Source organism: Trachinotus anak, unplaced genomic scaffold, assembly GCF_046630095.1.
Source record: "Trachinotus anak isolate AG129_WGS33_773 ecotype Australia unplaced genomic scaffold, CSIRO_AGI_Tana_v1 ptg000015l, whole genome shotgun sequence".
In the NCBI taxonomy this organism is placed as follows: domain Eukaryota; kingdom Metazoa; phylum Chordata; class Actinopteri; order Carangiformes; family Carangidae; genus Trachinotus; species Trachinotus anak.
This window is the reverse complement of record NW_027273866.1, coordinates 12,502,860-12,519,017: the sequence shown is the minus strand read 5'-3', so window position 1 is coordinate 12,519,017 and position 16,158 is coordinate 12,502,860. Positions and strand designations below refer to the sequence as shown.

The 16,158-nt window shown below is 39.1% G+C and overlaps 1 protein-coding gene and 1 long non-coding RNA gene across 6 annotated transcripts in view; one reads left to right on the top strand and one right to left on the bottom strand.

Annotated features, from left to right (window-relative positions):
• exoc3l4 (exocyst complex component 3-like 4) overlaps positions 1-7,923 on the bottom strand; it is a 31,498-nt gene extending 23,575 nt beyond the window's left edge. Inside the window, exons 1-2 of one of the 2 annotated variants that reach the window (XM_071497606.1) lie at positions 5,937-7,923; positions 4,193-4,427 (exon numbers count right to left, since the gene is read on the bottom strand). In XM_071497606.1, the coding sequence (XP_071353707.1) occupies positions 4,193-4,391 (199 nt within the window). In that variant the 5' untranslated portion in view covers positions 4,392-4,427; positions 5,937-7,923. Of the gene's footprint in view, positions 1-4,192; positions 5,878-5,936 lie in introns of those variants that run through there. The other variant, XM_071497605.1, reaches the window with a different exon arrangement.
• The window catches only part of LOC139632617 (uncharacterized), a 76,550-nt gene continuing 61,839 nt past the window's right edge, over positions 1,448-16,158 (top strand). For all 4 annotated transcript variants that reach the window (XR_011693593.1, XR_011693596.1, XR_011693595.1 and 1 more), the window contains exon 1: positions 1,448-2,653. This is a non-coding gene — a long non-coding RNA (uncharacterized lncRNA). The remainder of the gene's footprint in view (positions 2,654-16,158) is intronic.

Sequence of the window (16,158 nt, the reverse complement as noted above, 5' to 3'; positions counted from 1 at the left end):
TTTGCTCCAGAATGAAAGTGGAAATCACCAGCTCAGGTTTGGCAGCGTTGTTTCTGTCCTTGTTTCTTTTGACAGAGAAAACCGTTTTGTACACATGACCTCATGTGTACAACTATGAGGAAACTTCAACATGCAAATAAACAATGTGGATGTGGTGATGTTTTTCTCATGAACTACCTTCTGTTAAAGCCTTGTGTCACTGCTTTAAAGGTGAAATCCACCCCAAAATACTAAAAACACAGTTTAAAAAATAGCTGTTGGTGACGTTCACTGCTTTCCTGCATCTATTTTGTGCATTTTGTACTGTTATCTTTCACAAGCTCACTTCTGCTGCAAGATTTAAGTCTGAAAAACAGTTGCTTCAGAATAAATTCAGATAATAGGTAATTATCAAATCAGCCACAGTTTTGATGATGATGATGATGTGACTCGATGCCTCTGAACTCCTGGATTTTAATATTGTCACCTGGTCTGTTTGTTTGGGAGAGGAGGAGACCTCTGTTGATAATTCAACTCCAGGGAAAAACCACCTGAAAGACTGACACTTTCTCTAAACCAGGAGAGGTAACGTCACTCACTGGCTTCATTATTGTTTTGATTGGCAGACCCCTAATGACAGAAGTTACATACTGTGCATTTAAGTATAAACCTCAGGGGAAATTACCAGTGACGCTACATCACACAACAAACACCACCTATCCAACTGTGAAGTGATTGTTTAAATGTTCTGGTATTTCCTGGGGAAAACCCTGGATGAACTGGATCAATTGTGCTTACACCTGATCAGGTGGATTTCACAATAATAACTACTGTGTCACTCATGGCACATCACACTAATTTGCTATATGCTTCCTGCTTTGGACAATTTTGTTCATATAACTGTCTCCTGTGTGCACATAGATAATCTAGGTCTGCAACTAACAATTATTCTATCGATTAATGGTTTGATCTAAATATGAATCTGCAAGAAAATAGTGAAAAAACACTCAAAACCTGAGCTGATGTCCTCACATAGCTTGTTTGATCAACAGCCTGAAACTGAAAAAGATCATTTTACAACAAATAAGATGAAGAAAAACAGCAAATCTTATGGAATTCTGGAAGGTTTGGTACTTTTGTCTTAAAAAAGAAATTACCAAAATAGTAAAACCTTTAATTTCTTAGCCTTAAAATAACATTAAAACAGGCCGCAGCTGGTTCAGAGCACAGACAGGATTTAATCTCCTGCTGTTTACACCAGCTGAGGCCGACCACCTTCAGATATTTCTTGCTGCCATTACAGAGTTCAAATCAAACCTCGGCAGTGATGTTTAACCATCATCCAAATCACACACAGACACATTTCTTCATCCACAGCAGCAACACAGGGTTAGTTTCTTAGTAAACTGTAATGATGTTTGCCTTTTTTTCTTCTTTTCTCCTTCTGCACTATGCTCCCACATTACTGCTCCTTCCACCTCCACATACAGTATCACCCACAGCTGAGGGAAACAAGTTCACACACATTTTCTGGTGAGCGTTTGAGCTGCCAAATTACTAATTTAAGGAGAATTAGATGAGGCAGGTAGAGGCAAAGCACGCTCACCTAAACAAGCAGCTCATCATAGAAAGTGACAGATGTTTGATAAGATTCTTATCTCACGTTTTATTAGCTTGTATTTGCAGTGAGTGCTTCTCTGTAGCTCAGCGGGTTAGAAGTTCAATTACCACTGTCCTCAAACCGTGCTCTGTCCTCATATTGTACTTTACAGTTAAATTTTTCATATCTCTCCACTGTCATCTTGTACCTTGTGTTGCAGATTTGATTTTAAATTAATACAGTTGCGTTAAAATCAATTATCCATAATGACAAAGTGAAAAAAACTTTCATTTCTCATTCTGCAATGTATTAACCTCAAATCAATATGATACAAGCTTCACAACAAAGTAGTAAGTGACAGAACAGTTAAATCACTGCACCGGGGCCCAGTAGCACATCACACTTACTGTCATTGTCTTTTATATTTTTATTGTCCTCATTAAACTTTTTTCCAAAAATACATGTTTCATGAAAAATAAATGTTCTTTCTAACTATTACTTATTTATTTTGGTGAATTTCATCTCAAAAATTAAGAAGTAAGGCCTGCTGGGAAATCCTAATCTGACCAATGAGATTGCTCCCTGTCGTTTCTCAGTGTCCGGGTTTTTTCTCAAGCTTTTAGCAAGAAGCGACTTCTTCGGTTCAGTTACCACCATAATGTTTAACAAGCCCAAAAAAAGCGGCACACGGAAAGGGAAGGACAGGAGAAAACAGGAGGATTTTACTGCTCAGCACACGACATTAAGTTTTTACTCGGTGTTTTTTTAAAGTTAACCGAATGTTAGCATTGTTGACGTGCGGCTAACGGCTAACGTTAGCATGATTGGCTACACAGCCCAAAAAAAAAAAAAATGGCGCTCAGAAGAAGAAGGACAGAAGAAAACAGGAGGATTTTACTGCTCAACAGACGACATTAAGTTTTTATTGGGTGTTTTTTTTTTAAGTTAACCGAATGTTAGCAGTGTGGACGTGCAGCTAACGGCTAACGTTAGCATGATTGGCTACACTCTCAATAGAGAACAGCAGAGCAGGAGTCTGAACTTGAGAAGGCCCGGCAGATGACCTGCTAATCGGTGAGTGCACGTCTCTCTTTATGGAGCTGGATTAGGGATTTACATCTACAGCACTGTAATTGTGACCTCTCATATGTTGGACAAATGCACAGCTACACAATCTGAATGTAATAACATGTGGCCGCTGTGTCAGTGGTGGTTAATGATGAATTCTGCTTGGATATTTTTAGATGTTTTATGGTTATATGGTGATTTGAGTCTGTTAGAGTACAGATAATAAAGTTGACACTAAGGGTGGTGTTGACATTAAAGGTGGTAATCAAAGATAGTTTGCAGGATGACAGTGATGTGGTGAGCATCTCCATGGTGATATAGCCATAACCTGCAGTGGTTATGCAAACAAGCGTGCACAAGAAACATATTTGCACCAGGGCCTATCACAATTATGTTGCGCTGCTGACGGGAAATGTTTATGAACTGCCGTTTTCAGGCCTCTCCATAGGTGTCCTATGAGGTTAAAGTCTAAGCTTTGGCTCAAGGACAGTCACAGACTTCTGCAGTGTTGTCTTGGCTTCATACTTCAGCTCATTGTTGTGCTGAAAGGTGAACCATTAACCTACCCTCAGTTTATGTGCTCTCTGGAGCAGCTTTTCTTCAAGGACCTCTCTGTATTAGTACTTCCCTCAGATCTGACCAGTCTCCCTATCCCTGCTGCTAATTAAGCCATTGTGCTCCTGGGAACACTGACATACTGTATATACATAGAGATGTGCCTTTGTAAACTATGTCCCGTCAATTCAATTGCTACAGACTCCAGTCAAGTGCCATACAGACCTTGAGGAAACACAAAGAGGATGCACCTTACCTCAACTTGTAGTGCCACAGCAAATGGTCTAAAAACATTTCTAAAAAGATGTTTTCACTTTGTCATTATGGATTATAGAATGTAGGTTAATGAGTAACAATGGCTGTTTTTTCCATTTAAAAATACATCTACAACACAATAAAGTGTGGAAAAAGTGAAGGTGATGGAGGGGATACTTTCTGAAGCCACTTGACGAACAGCTTCTGGTGACTTCTCGGCCAGAAGCTAGTCAGACAAACACAAGGTCTCACCACCCAACAAACACTAAATGTAGCATCAGAAAGATGATGGACTCTAACAGCTCTAATATTGGACAGACGTTTAATTTTGGTTGGAAAGTAAAATCAAAAAAGTCAAAACCCCAAATGGGTTAATTCACACTGTCACTTTATGAGACATTTAGGAGATGTTGGGTTTTGCTCATGACTAGTATGTTTGTAAATCAAGGTGGCGTTGGTATGAGACGCTTGGAAGATGCTGGATTTGCGTTACTTAAAAACACAACTTTAAAACCAAAAAAATGTTGACATCAGGTGTCGTCAGTATTCTACCTGAAATTGATGTTGACATTAGACGTTGACCTGACATCAAAGTCTAACGATGCTGGAGGCCAGTTTTGTTCCTGTAGGGCATGTGTTTCCTCTTCTTCTGACTCTGAGGTAGAGAACAATACTGCACCTGCTCTACAAACCCCATTTCATAGCAGATTTCATGACAACCATGATGGTACTCACTCGGTGATGGAGGTGGTTGTGATCCCGACTCATGGCCAGCTCTGTCTGCTTTAGATATGACCTTTGACCCTTTCCTGATGGTCTTTCTGAGCGACTGCATTATGCTCGGTGTCTCCTTCATGACACCGTTGGTCACCGTCATCCCGTTGCTCTTTAGGGACAGTGTGTCCTCGTCTGGGCTTTCAGTAGACTTGTCCATTGTTTCTCTCAGCACATCCCGTTAAATAACATCCAACTGAGTGGAAAAAACATTACAGATTTAAGCCAACAGAGGAAATGTCTACCTGCGCTCTGCTCTCATAGGAGTGTGTGTGAAACAGTGTTTAGGGTGTGTTTTAGTTGTTGCCACTCCTGTCAGCAGGGGCAAGAGGATCAGGTTTGTTTACAGATAACATGACAACCTGCCTGAGCAGTTATTGACAACATGGTGTTAAGAGCTATAGGCATGAATGAAAATGGGAGTCAGTTTAAACAGCAACTGCAAGAAATCAAGAGCGTAATTTCCACTGGGGAAGGACAACATGACCCTCTCACTTCTCACAGGTTGATTTTTGTACTAAAATCTCTCCACACTGTGTCCCCTGACTATCTAGCTCCCAAAAACCAGATAAGAGAGGAGACGACTTGATGCCAGTCTCTTACATGATAATGATTCTGAGTCTGATTTGGTGTCCTGGTGAGATTTCTTCAAGATAAGTCTACCAAACCCCAAAGAAATGATCATTGATTTTAGCATATCACAGCCCAGTAGCATAACTTACACAATCATGCAAGATACAGACATTGATATTGTTCCTGAGCTCTAATACTTGGGCACAGTGATTGATAACAAATACAGAAGCTGTCTGAAAACACGTCCAGCAGTGTTGCATATTTTTATACAATACTGTGTAGATACTTTTGGCTTTACTATTTAGTATTGAATGTCAGACTTAGCTTCTGTGTGTGGGTGAATAGTTCAGTGAAAGTAAATAAGCAGTTTTTTCACTATCCTCCAGTAGTTCACAGAGCAATTACAGTTTTACAACTATGTTATTAATTTGGATGCAGTAAAAGTAATTTGTTCATTTGATCGTTTAAGCGAAGGCAGGGGGAAGCACAGAAGTCTCTGTTAAATATTAGTTTTCTTAAATATTAAGAATATTTTACTGTTTTATCACAAAAAAAGAGACTGCAAAGATGGAAAGGAGAAAGTTGAGCGTGAGCTTTTAGATATTTCTCTGTTTACACATTGATACAAATATGCAGGAAAATGTTCTTCTGTTTGTCTATTTTAACATTAAATTTCCTATGAGTTTATGAGAAATCTGTAATCCCATGAAAAACAACAATGTCAATTTAAACTATCATCTGATGACCAAAACTTATATTATATTATATTATATTATATTATATTACATTACATTACATTACATTACATTATTGTTGACTTGTGAAGTAATTCACAGGTCTAAACTTGTAAACAGATTTTTATCTTTACAACAGTTCAGAATCAACACAGTAAAAATGTACCACTCTGCTGATAACAGTGTAAAATGAGCAGCAAGTACCTGGATATGTACTGTCTGTACATACAGAGTGTTTGCCATTTTACCAGACTATCACGGATCAACCAAAACTTGTCACCATGTCTACAGTCAAACCCACTGTATGCAACCTCTCTGTTTGGCTAGAAAGGTAAACATTTAACTAATTCATACTAACTTACAGAGTTGTACTTTTAAACGAAGGAGTGTCTCCTTACCTGTGTCGCTCAGGTAGACAATAGTCTGCCAGCTCTCTCTCTGCTCTGTCCTTATATCTCCTCCTTTCTACATGCTTTCACTTTCTTTATCTGTTCAAAATGTAAAGTCAGTTTTGAATGGAAAAAGAAATGAGCCTGAGCGGTCGGTGCTTGCATCAGGGGTGAAAATGGAGAAAGCAGAGCAGTGAGTTTTCTCCAAGGACAAAGAAGATCACCTTTCAGCCTGTGCTGTGATTAGAAGAATAGTTAATGATTAGATGAAAATAAACTGAAGGAGGCGTGTTGGTCACAGCAGTTCAACAGCGTTCTTTGTAAGGAGGGTTAATCGCTGGATTTTTCAGAGTAGCAAACAAATGTGATCAGTTTACAGGTACATTTTTTTTGCCTGGAATGTGGCGTTAAAGTATGTGACTGACTGTGCTGCATTTAAGAGCTTTTGTACAAGTTGAAGCTTGTTGTAGTACATTTACTCAACTACCGTACTTCAAGGTACTACTCCTCTTTTTAGAGTAATAGTACCTCTACTTGTCTACTTTTTGGACAGAACTATTTTATGTTTTACTGCACTACATATTTAACAGGTGTATTTACTTTCCAGATTAAGATTTTACATAAACACTTGATAATCTTATAAAATACAAAGCAGATAAATTAGATAAATTAATTGGTTCCAAACCTTTTTGGACTACTCGTCATGTTTCAGGTTTGAGATCTTTGTTTCTTCTTGTTCTCCCATTAATCATCTAAAGACCCCTCAGATTTATTTGGTGACTTTTCAGAGGGGCCCGACCCCTAGGTTGGGAGCCACTGGACTAAACTACTAACCTGTAAAGTAGTTAAACCAGCTTCACCTGAGCAGCTATAACAGTAAAATGCTGTTTACACATGTCACTGTTACTTTTAATTTTGGTACTTAAAGTAATTGTGCAGATAACTAATTAATTTTTTACTTAAGCGGGATTTTAAATACAGGACTGTTTTATGTAATGCAGTATTTCTGTATGTGGCACTGATACTTGTCCTGCCCTTTAAATAAATTATCAGTTGTAAACCTTCCTCCATACACTTTTTCAGATCAAACTGGTTGTAATGACATGTTGTGCCATTTTATCCACTAGAGGGTGATATGTGCCATGTGTGTCTCAGCCCAATGTACGCTTGTGCATAGTTGAGGCTCTGTCCTCACCTGCCTTTTATTATTGCAGGAGATATAGGTTGAATTAAGTTGAAAAACACAACAGAGATTTGTGTCCAGCTGCTGTTTAACCCTGATCTGACATCTGCTCTGCTGCACCTCCAGTGTTGGACATTTCCGGTCTAGATGAATGGCATCGTGACCAGCTGCTCCATCTTGTGTGAGTGTGTGTGTGGATCTGTGTGAGATATACACTTAGCGGATTATAGATACATGGAAATGAAACAGTTACTGAGATGGTTTCTATAGTGTTAGCAACAGCTTAACAGAAGTCACCACATCCTGTTTGATCCATCCATCATCCTTTCTCTTCCTCCTCCTTCTCTTCAGTCAAATCAAAGTCTTTAATGAGAACTGTACGTGTAACCTTATAAAAAGAAAATTCTTGTTTTCACATTTCACACGTTATTTTTAACACAAGAAATTAAAAACACACAATTAAAACACACAATTACCCACAATAATGTTTTCACATGTGATGTCTCACATTTGACATCAAATAGTTTTTTTCCTGTCATACCAAATCTTGGCCCATCCCACATAGACATGTAAAGCAAATTTATTTATATCGCACATTTCTTCACGGGTAAACTCAATAGGTTAAACATACAATGTACAAATCCAATAGAAATCATCAGTTAAAACAATACCATTTTCTTGTATATACTTCAAATGAATATATTTATATGATTGTACACTGAATAACAGAAACAAGAAAAAGCATGCCACAAATCAAATTTCCCTGTTATTAATAACAAATCACATGATTCTTTCTAGAAAACTTGCAAGAAACTGTGAGGAAAAATAAATCCTTGTCATCTGGCTAACTTGCCATTATAATGTGAACTTATCACATGTGAAATCTTGTTCTACATGTGATGAAAGTGTCAGATGTGTTTTACTGTTGAGTTGCCGCGGAGCCTCGTGGACGTGGTCTGGTGACGGCATTTAGGTCATGCAGAACAAAGCAGACATTTGGAGACAAGCGGACTCAGAAGTTATGAAGATTGCCTTAAGGCCTCAGTCATGCTTGCTTGTGGACATGAAAATGAACAGCTGCGGACGTGTAGTTGATTTTATTTATACTCTGCTTGGAGGACATGTTCCATACATTCACAGTAGATCATTGTGAACTTACTCCACACACATGCATCGTGAACCAAAACAGCAACATCAATGGAAGTATTTTTGATGCTTTCACTGATTGATTTATTGCTGCTACTGATATCCTGGTTTGGTCTAATCTCTGTGTATCCAAGTACTGAGTTAATTTAGTGTCATCTGATATCAAGACTGTGTTTCTTATTTACTCTCCAGGAGTCCATTTACTGTAAGTATATATATAGAAGTATTTATCTTTGATCTTGTTGTTAGTTACTTAGAGGTTAGTCAGTCGTCTGTACCAATTGCTATTTCAGATTTCCCAGACATAAAGTGAACTCAGCAGTAGAACAGGTTCAGCAGGAACTGTACTTCATTGTCAATTTTACTATCATAAGTGAAACTTGGCTACTGTGTGCCAGAGCCAATTACAGTCCATTCAGCTGTTTAACTTTCCATTTCTGTTGATCATTTTTTCTCAATGTACTTATAATCTTTAGCTTGTGCTTCCTTCTGTTTCATGATGGCACAGTATGACCGGTTTTGCCGGAAGTCCAGGGATTTCCACACTCAGCAGCAGCTTGGCCACACAATGGCTGCTATAGAGCACAGGCTTCAGATTAGTGTTGCATAATGACAGGAAAGCTGTGGTGTGTGTGTGTGTGTGTGTGTGTGTGTGTGTGTGTGTGAGTGAGCCCAGATGTCCATAAGCTTAGACCATGTTGAATGTTCAATTAAACTGTAATGCTATAAAACCGGAACTGTCTGAGCAGAAGTAATTGAGATTATTTGATAATGCTTGTTGTGTTGTTGTATTGTGGCAAAGGAAGCAAATTAACAGCATGTTATTCTCAATCTCACTCAGATATTTACTCTAGTCTGTTTTTATGCAGACGGCAGGGTTCATGAACTCAGTTTATGTTTATGTGAATGAGCTGTCTGTAAGTTTTGCTTTTGCTACATAGCCAACGTTAGCATTAACAGCTGTTTAGTTACCAGTCAAGAAGAAATGTTGTGAACATCAAACTTGCCCTGAGGGTTAAGCGATGTTCAGAGAGCATATTAAAACCTTTTTTATTGTAAACGCAATAATGGCTGAAGCTCTTGCCAAGACTGGTAAGTGAACAGCTATTAATGCTAACCTTGGCAATGTAGCAAAACTTAACAATTTTTATTTATTTTGTTACCACAGAGCCAAAATGGAAGAAGTGGTAACTAAATATGATATAAGGGTTTATGTATCTTGTATTGTGCTAAACTGCATGTTATGTTATGCTAAACTTAACTAAGCTCTCTTATGCTATGTATGCTATATGCTACCCTACATTGCATAATGTTAGGTTGAGATGATGGTTATCTGGCTGCCATTTTTTCAAAAGATCAAGTTTGAACAAATTTTAACTAACACATAATTTGTTCAATAAAATTTCAATGTGGCCAGTGACGTCCATCTGTTGCTGGTCAGTGTCTTACCCTTTGGTCTTTATATGCTCCTGTATGGCGTCACAACATTTAGGTGGCTTCCACCTATGAATAGTAGTAGCTATGCTATCCCAAAAAATCAGAGCTCTTCTCATCTGAGTATTGAGATTTACAGGACACTGATTTCCGTAGCCTCAACTCAGCTGTGAGTTGAATTATTTTGCTTTGTTCTTCCATGCTAAACTAAGGTATGATGCATTTCATTATATACATTGTTAGGTTTGGATTATGTCATGGTGTGTTAAATAAGGCTATGTTTCTGAAATAAGGTATGTTTTACTGAGACCTAGTTTCAGATACCAACTCCCACACACATACAGAAACATATACCACCTACATCACTATGTTGTGTCACCTTGTGCCCATGGGCAGCCCTGAGGTAAAGAGCTGTCCTGATGCTAAAATTCCTCATTTAAATACACTGACAGTGATAGCTCTGTGCTGATACATCCTCCGCACACTGACATAACACAGAGTTATGATATTTGGACAAAATATTACATTTATCTGTGTGAAAACAACCACAAATGACATATGGAAATGAGATCCATTCCTGGCTGCCAGTTGACCAGTACTCAGGTGACCCACACAGCTTGGAGGGTTTCTTCCTGTCACTCACTCAGTAACAAAGCTGTATTGGTGGCCATGGGGCTCAGGCCTCATCACCACTTCGCCGCGGATGGAGCTCTGGCGTCTGCAGTTATACAAAACATCAGGTTTGAACTCTGCTCTTCAGAGAAAACTGCACCAGGATAATTAACCGCTGCTCACCGTCTCCAATATGTCCTTACCTGTAACTTAACCAAAGAAATGACTTCCTGTTTCTGTTTATATTTTAAAATGTAGTATCTGTTTCACTTCTTTCAGTTTCTTTTCTCCTTCATTTGTATTAGTTTCAGTATCAGTAAAAAGAAATTTTTACCACAGTCCCTCAGTTAGTTGAAAGGGAGAAGGTTGTCATTGATGTATATTTAAGTTAAGAGTGAATATTATTTTACTTTTGAGGATTTACATTCTTCTCCCCTTCCCAAATGCCAAAATACAGCACCAACCTTCCCATCAACTTGCCCAGTTTCTGTTTCATTTCTGTTCAGACTGTCAGTCTGTCTGTCAGTGTTTCTGCTGCAGAGCCTCTTCTTCCTTTTATAGTCTGTCACAGTGACTGACTTTTAGTTGTTATGCATCTCAGTCGTAACATATGCAGTATGTGGGTATATTCAGGGTATATTTAGGACTTCTACAACTAACCCATGGGGCTCAAATAGCTAGTTAGCTAACAGTTGCCATTTAACGCGACAATTCAAGTCTTTTATATGTAGCCTATATATACAGATGATTGACTGTATATTTATTTATGTATTTATGTACAGATATGTACAGATTCCTTATTTTTGAAAATCAGACAGAGACAGAATTGTTAACTAAGTTAAGTTACGTTAGCTTGACTAACTAGCTTGTCTGCCTCTGCGTGAAATCCGCCATTGTTTCAAAAATTATTCCAGATTTCAGAAAATCTGCCTCTGTTATTACTGAAAATTGCATATGTACTGTATAACGCTTACCAACAGTCATTTACTTTATCACTTTAAAAGTTTGTTGTAGTCAGAACAGAAATAGTGGAACCCACCAGACAGTTTCAGTATATTTGGTTATTTGTCAAAGCTCCAATGTGAGATACTGTAGTTTAAAATTTGCCTGACAGCTAATATGTTTGAAAAAACAAAATCTTGAGTGTTGTGAAGTAGTACGTCAAACATCAGAACAAAATTAAATATTCAAGGATACAATGAAAGGAAAAGTCAACAGGCAGATGGCAGGAGAGTGTCAGCTACACAAGCAAAGTGAAGGCTGAGTGATTTTTTTGTCTGTTCTTTATCTTTCTAGCTGGATTTCTGCTCCATGACTCATTCTGTTTTCAGTTTTCTGAGCTCAGGGGAGAGCAGAGAAACAGAAAAGAACAAAAAATGTGTGAGGTGAATTTTTATACTTGTGCTGTCAGAGATAGTTTTTACTGAAAACGGGTTTAGGGTGAAAGCAAGAAAAGAAAGAGACAAAAGATAAATACAGATATCCAGAGAAGATAAGCTTCAGAGAGAGACTGACAGAGAAAAAGAGCAGGTGAGGAGAAAAATGACGGCATGAGATGAGAAGAGTGTGAGGGGTAAGTTAAGTAGAGGAAAGGGAATGTGTAAAGAAGATATGGTGAACAGGAGGATTTATGAAAACTGGGTTTTAGGAAGCGAGAGAACTTTTTTCTTGTAAATGTGTTTTGCACACCTGAATCTGCCTCAAGTCCTACACACAGTGAAGACATAATATGAAGTAAAAACACATCAAATGTGTGGCATCAATAAGCAAATTGGGGGTTGGCATTTATGTCCATATTTTTTTAAATCAGGTTTTCAATTAGGAGAACAGATCACTGGCATTAAGCATGGTTCCCAAGCAAGGGGTCAGCACCTCTAAAGACGCTGTTTAATTTTTGTATCTGTAAGTATGCAAGGGTATGTGAGAGTCCGTCTGATATTAATTTTGTCAGCAAGGCTCTGGTGCAGACATCTGCATACCCACCTATTTCTTATGTGCACAGACACAGCAGCTTGCAGTGTGTGCATGTGGCCACTACATTATAAGGGCACCACCTGCACATGAGCTGGAAAAACAAACATGCATCCTGAGTTTGAAAACTCCAACTCAGTGACGTGGGATTCGACTGGCTGATGGAAATATGATCACTCAGTCACTCAGTCAGGGACATTCGAGAGTAGAAGGGTGAACCTGCTGTTGCCAAAAAATCTGGATGTTAAAGAAATTTGATAACAGCATTCAAGTAAAAAAGAATAAAATCCTTTATATATCCCTTAGTACTAATTTAAAGAAAATTGAGATTTGTAGTTTTTGTGAATATATACAGCAGATGACTTATTAAAATAACACCACTGTCTTTCTATGTGGCTAGCTAGCAACTCTTTACTCACATTTGTCAGATTTGTTCTGTTTCTGATTCACTCTTTACCTTTGTTGACTGATGACTGTATGTTAGTTGTACCGCCAAAGCTCTTGAAGCCTATAGCTATTATTAGGAATGCTACTTACTAATGTTCACCGGTTTACCTGAAACAGTAATCACTGGAAAAAGGGAAAGAGAGGAACAGAAAAATGGAGGTGATGAACAATTCCTGTGCTGCTCGTCAAAAGAGCTTTGCTGGAATGTGTTGAAGGCAAACCCTCAAGCACACACACAGACACATGCACACACACTAACCCCCACAGAATCCAGAGCTATGGGCTTTCTTTACTGAGCAAGGTCACAGATGGCTACTAATGCCCGGATCACAAAAACATCACCCTCTATTTTCATCTCTGCCACTATATCCCCCCTCCACACGAACACACACACACACACACACATTTACCTTTGTCACATTTGGGGAAATTACACAGACTTACATTAATTTCATGGAGACTTAACTTAGCCTTAACCTTAACCACTACTTGCCTAACCCTAACCACTGACCCAAACATCAGATTTTGTGGCCACATCTTTTGTCCCCAATTGAAGAAAAACATATGGTCTTTAGTCTGAAATTTGTCCCTTAAAGTAACCTAAGTCAGCCCCCCCCCCCCCCCCCCCCCCCCCCCCCCCCACACACACACACACACACACACACACACACACACACACACACACACCCTTTCATTCCCACACAATCCTCCACTCTCATCCTTTTTCAGAGAATAAAACTTAACAGGAGCTGTTTCCTTGTCATGTGTTGCTCCCGTGGTGCAGCATAAACCACTGTTAGTGAAAAACACATTTATATTGGAGCCAAAGGCAAAGAAAATGCATTATGTTATAGGTTAGTGCATTGTCGGTCACTCATGCTCAGTAATGTCTGGTTTGTGTGTGTTTATCAGATGTGAGGCGGAAGGATTGGATCTATATAATCTATGGTTTTCCTAAGTGACACTTGAACAACCTTTATTATTATACTTTGTTTTTTTGAATAGAATAGAATTATAAATTCTATGGTGTGGAAAATTGGTAATTTGTAACCCTAAAAGAACTGACAATAGGAAATCAAACATAATATCACCCTCATATACAGAATTTTAATGTTATAAACCTGCTATGCTAATATTTTAGCAAACAGATCCCTAATTCCACACCGTCTATCTACTTTATTTCCAGTCAGTCCTGCATATACCATAGTGCTGCTGGTAATATTTAGCACCAGATGTGTATTACTCCACAACTGTCAACAGTCCCAAACAAATGCACTCTTTACTCCTATTTCCTAAAATCTACGGTGACCAGCTGCTTTCAGAAATGACCGAGTATTATTTAAAAACGATGCCCAGGGGGTAGAGTCACTGCTCCTTTGCTTCACAAGGATCCAGTTGAGGTGGTTTGGGCATCTGATTAGGACGCCTCCTAGGCACCGTCTGTTGGAGGTTTTGCCTCCACAGTCAACTGGTAGTAGACCCTGGGGTAGACCCAGAACCTACCAGTCCTCCAACCTGAACAACCACACAGGTTTTTTTTTTTTTTTTTCCCAACCCTCTGATACGACTCATAGGAGTGTCTCCTGGCTGCTGTACCGGACCTTGGTTGTCATGGTTGCAATCATAAACCCATGCACCGCACCGACAGTGGCGTACCTATTTCCGTTGCCATGGTTACTATAAAAACAAACATGGCTTGGTTAGGTTTAGGAAAAGATGGTGATTTGGGTTAAAATAACTTCTTCCTCAACATTATATGATCTTTGTTGTCATGATTATAATAATAACAACGTGGTTAACTTTGTTGAACAGTCATGGATAGTAGAAACAACATATATTGCTGCTTTCACATGGGAATCGAACACAACTCTCCTGTGTCATATTCCTGTGTTTTGTTGACCCATCCATCCACCCCAACCTCCTCCTGGCGACTTTGTCGCTCTATAACCTATGTCACCGCACATTAGCCTTTGCTCCTGTCATAATTACTACAGCCAACAACAAACAAACAAACAAAATGTTACTATGGGTCATAATAACCTGCTGCACAACCAGCCTATAGGCTTTTCGTTTGCAGGAGGGCAGGTATGAAATTTTACAATGTATTATTTTATTATTTTTTGGCATCTCTATTCTCAAAACACAGTTGATTTATTAACTTATAACAATTTACAAATTTTAAATGTATGCAGTGGAATTATAATAAACATGTTTAAGATCAGATCCAGTGTATCTCAGGTAAGAAAACTGAGACCATGTTCAATCACAGCACCAACTTTGTCAGCACTGAGTCTCACCCCAATTTGCACAATCTATATGTCACAGCCGTGATAATGAAAATCCAACCTGGCTTCCCTCCCCTCCTAAATAGGTGAAAAACAACAAGAGAATTGGGCTTTTCCACCTGTACTCACCTGTTAAAGCTGTTTATACTTAATGTCTGTAAGCAACAAGCACATCCCATATAGATAAATGCATATCATGTTATATTGTGCTTTTATTCATTCAAAGTGGCGTTTGACATCACAGGTCTGCTTTCAAAGACGTGTTCCCTGTTTAGAGGTTGAACCGCCTCGCTGCTGCGTGGTGCAAACATCAAACGCACGTTCAGTCTCTGATGTATTTTTATCCACACACACACACACAAATACACACACACACACACACACACACACTCTCCCCTTGTCTACGCTGAATAGACCCTTTTAAAGGATTTTGTCTGACCACTTCCTTTATTCTCCCCACTGAAGGCTAATTAAGGTTGTGCAAATTAACAGAGGGAGCTGTCAGACGGCGGGAGGCTGAAGGGAAGGGATGGGGGTGTTGAGATGAGAGGGGAGGGGTGAGTTGATGGCGGCGAAAATAAGAGCTTCCTTCTCAGTGGTTCCCAAAATAACCCGCGCCCCCGTGGCATGATCACCCCACTCCTGAGGACCGGGTATCCCAGCTGTGAGACGGACTGTCACTGTCGCGCTCTCTCTGAAACACACACACACATACACACACACACACATCTCCCTCCTGTTCTATTATGTAGAAAAAGCAATATCAACACCTACACACACACACACACATCCAACACAGACACACACACTCTTTCTCTATGGCTTATTTATTGCTTCCATTTCTATTTTATTAAATTTTTAACTTTGGCTTCTTATTATGCTGCTGACTACTCCCATATGTGATAGATGAACATGTGATTGTGACACCATGAACATTAATCTGCTGCTCTCACAGCCTCCACTCTTCTGGATTCAGATTTTCCACCTGATATCTGAACCTGGCTGCAGGGATTTGTTCCCATTCAGTCACAAAAAGAGACATTAGTGAGGTCCAACACTGATGTCGGGTGATAGGGTCTGACTCACAGTCATCTTTTCAATTTATCCCAAATGTGTTGGATGAAGTTCAGGTCAGGGCCCTGTGCGGTGCAGA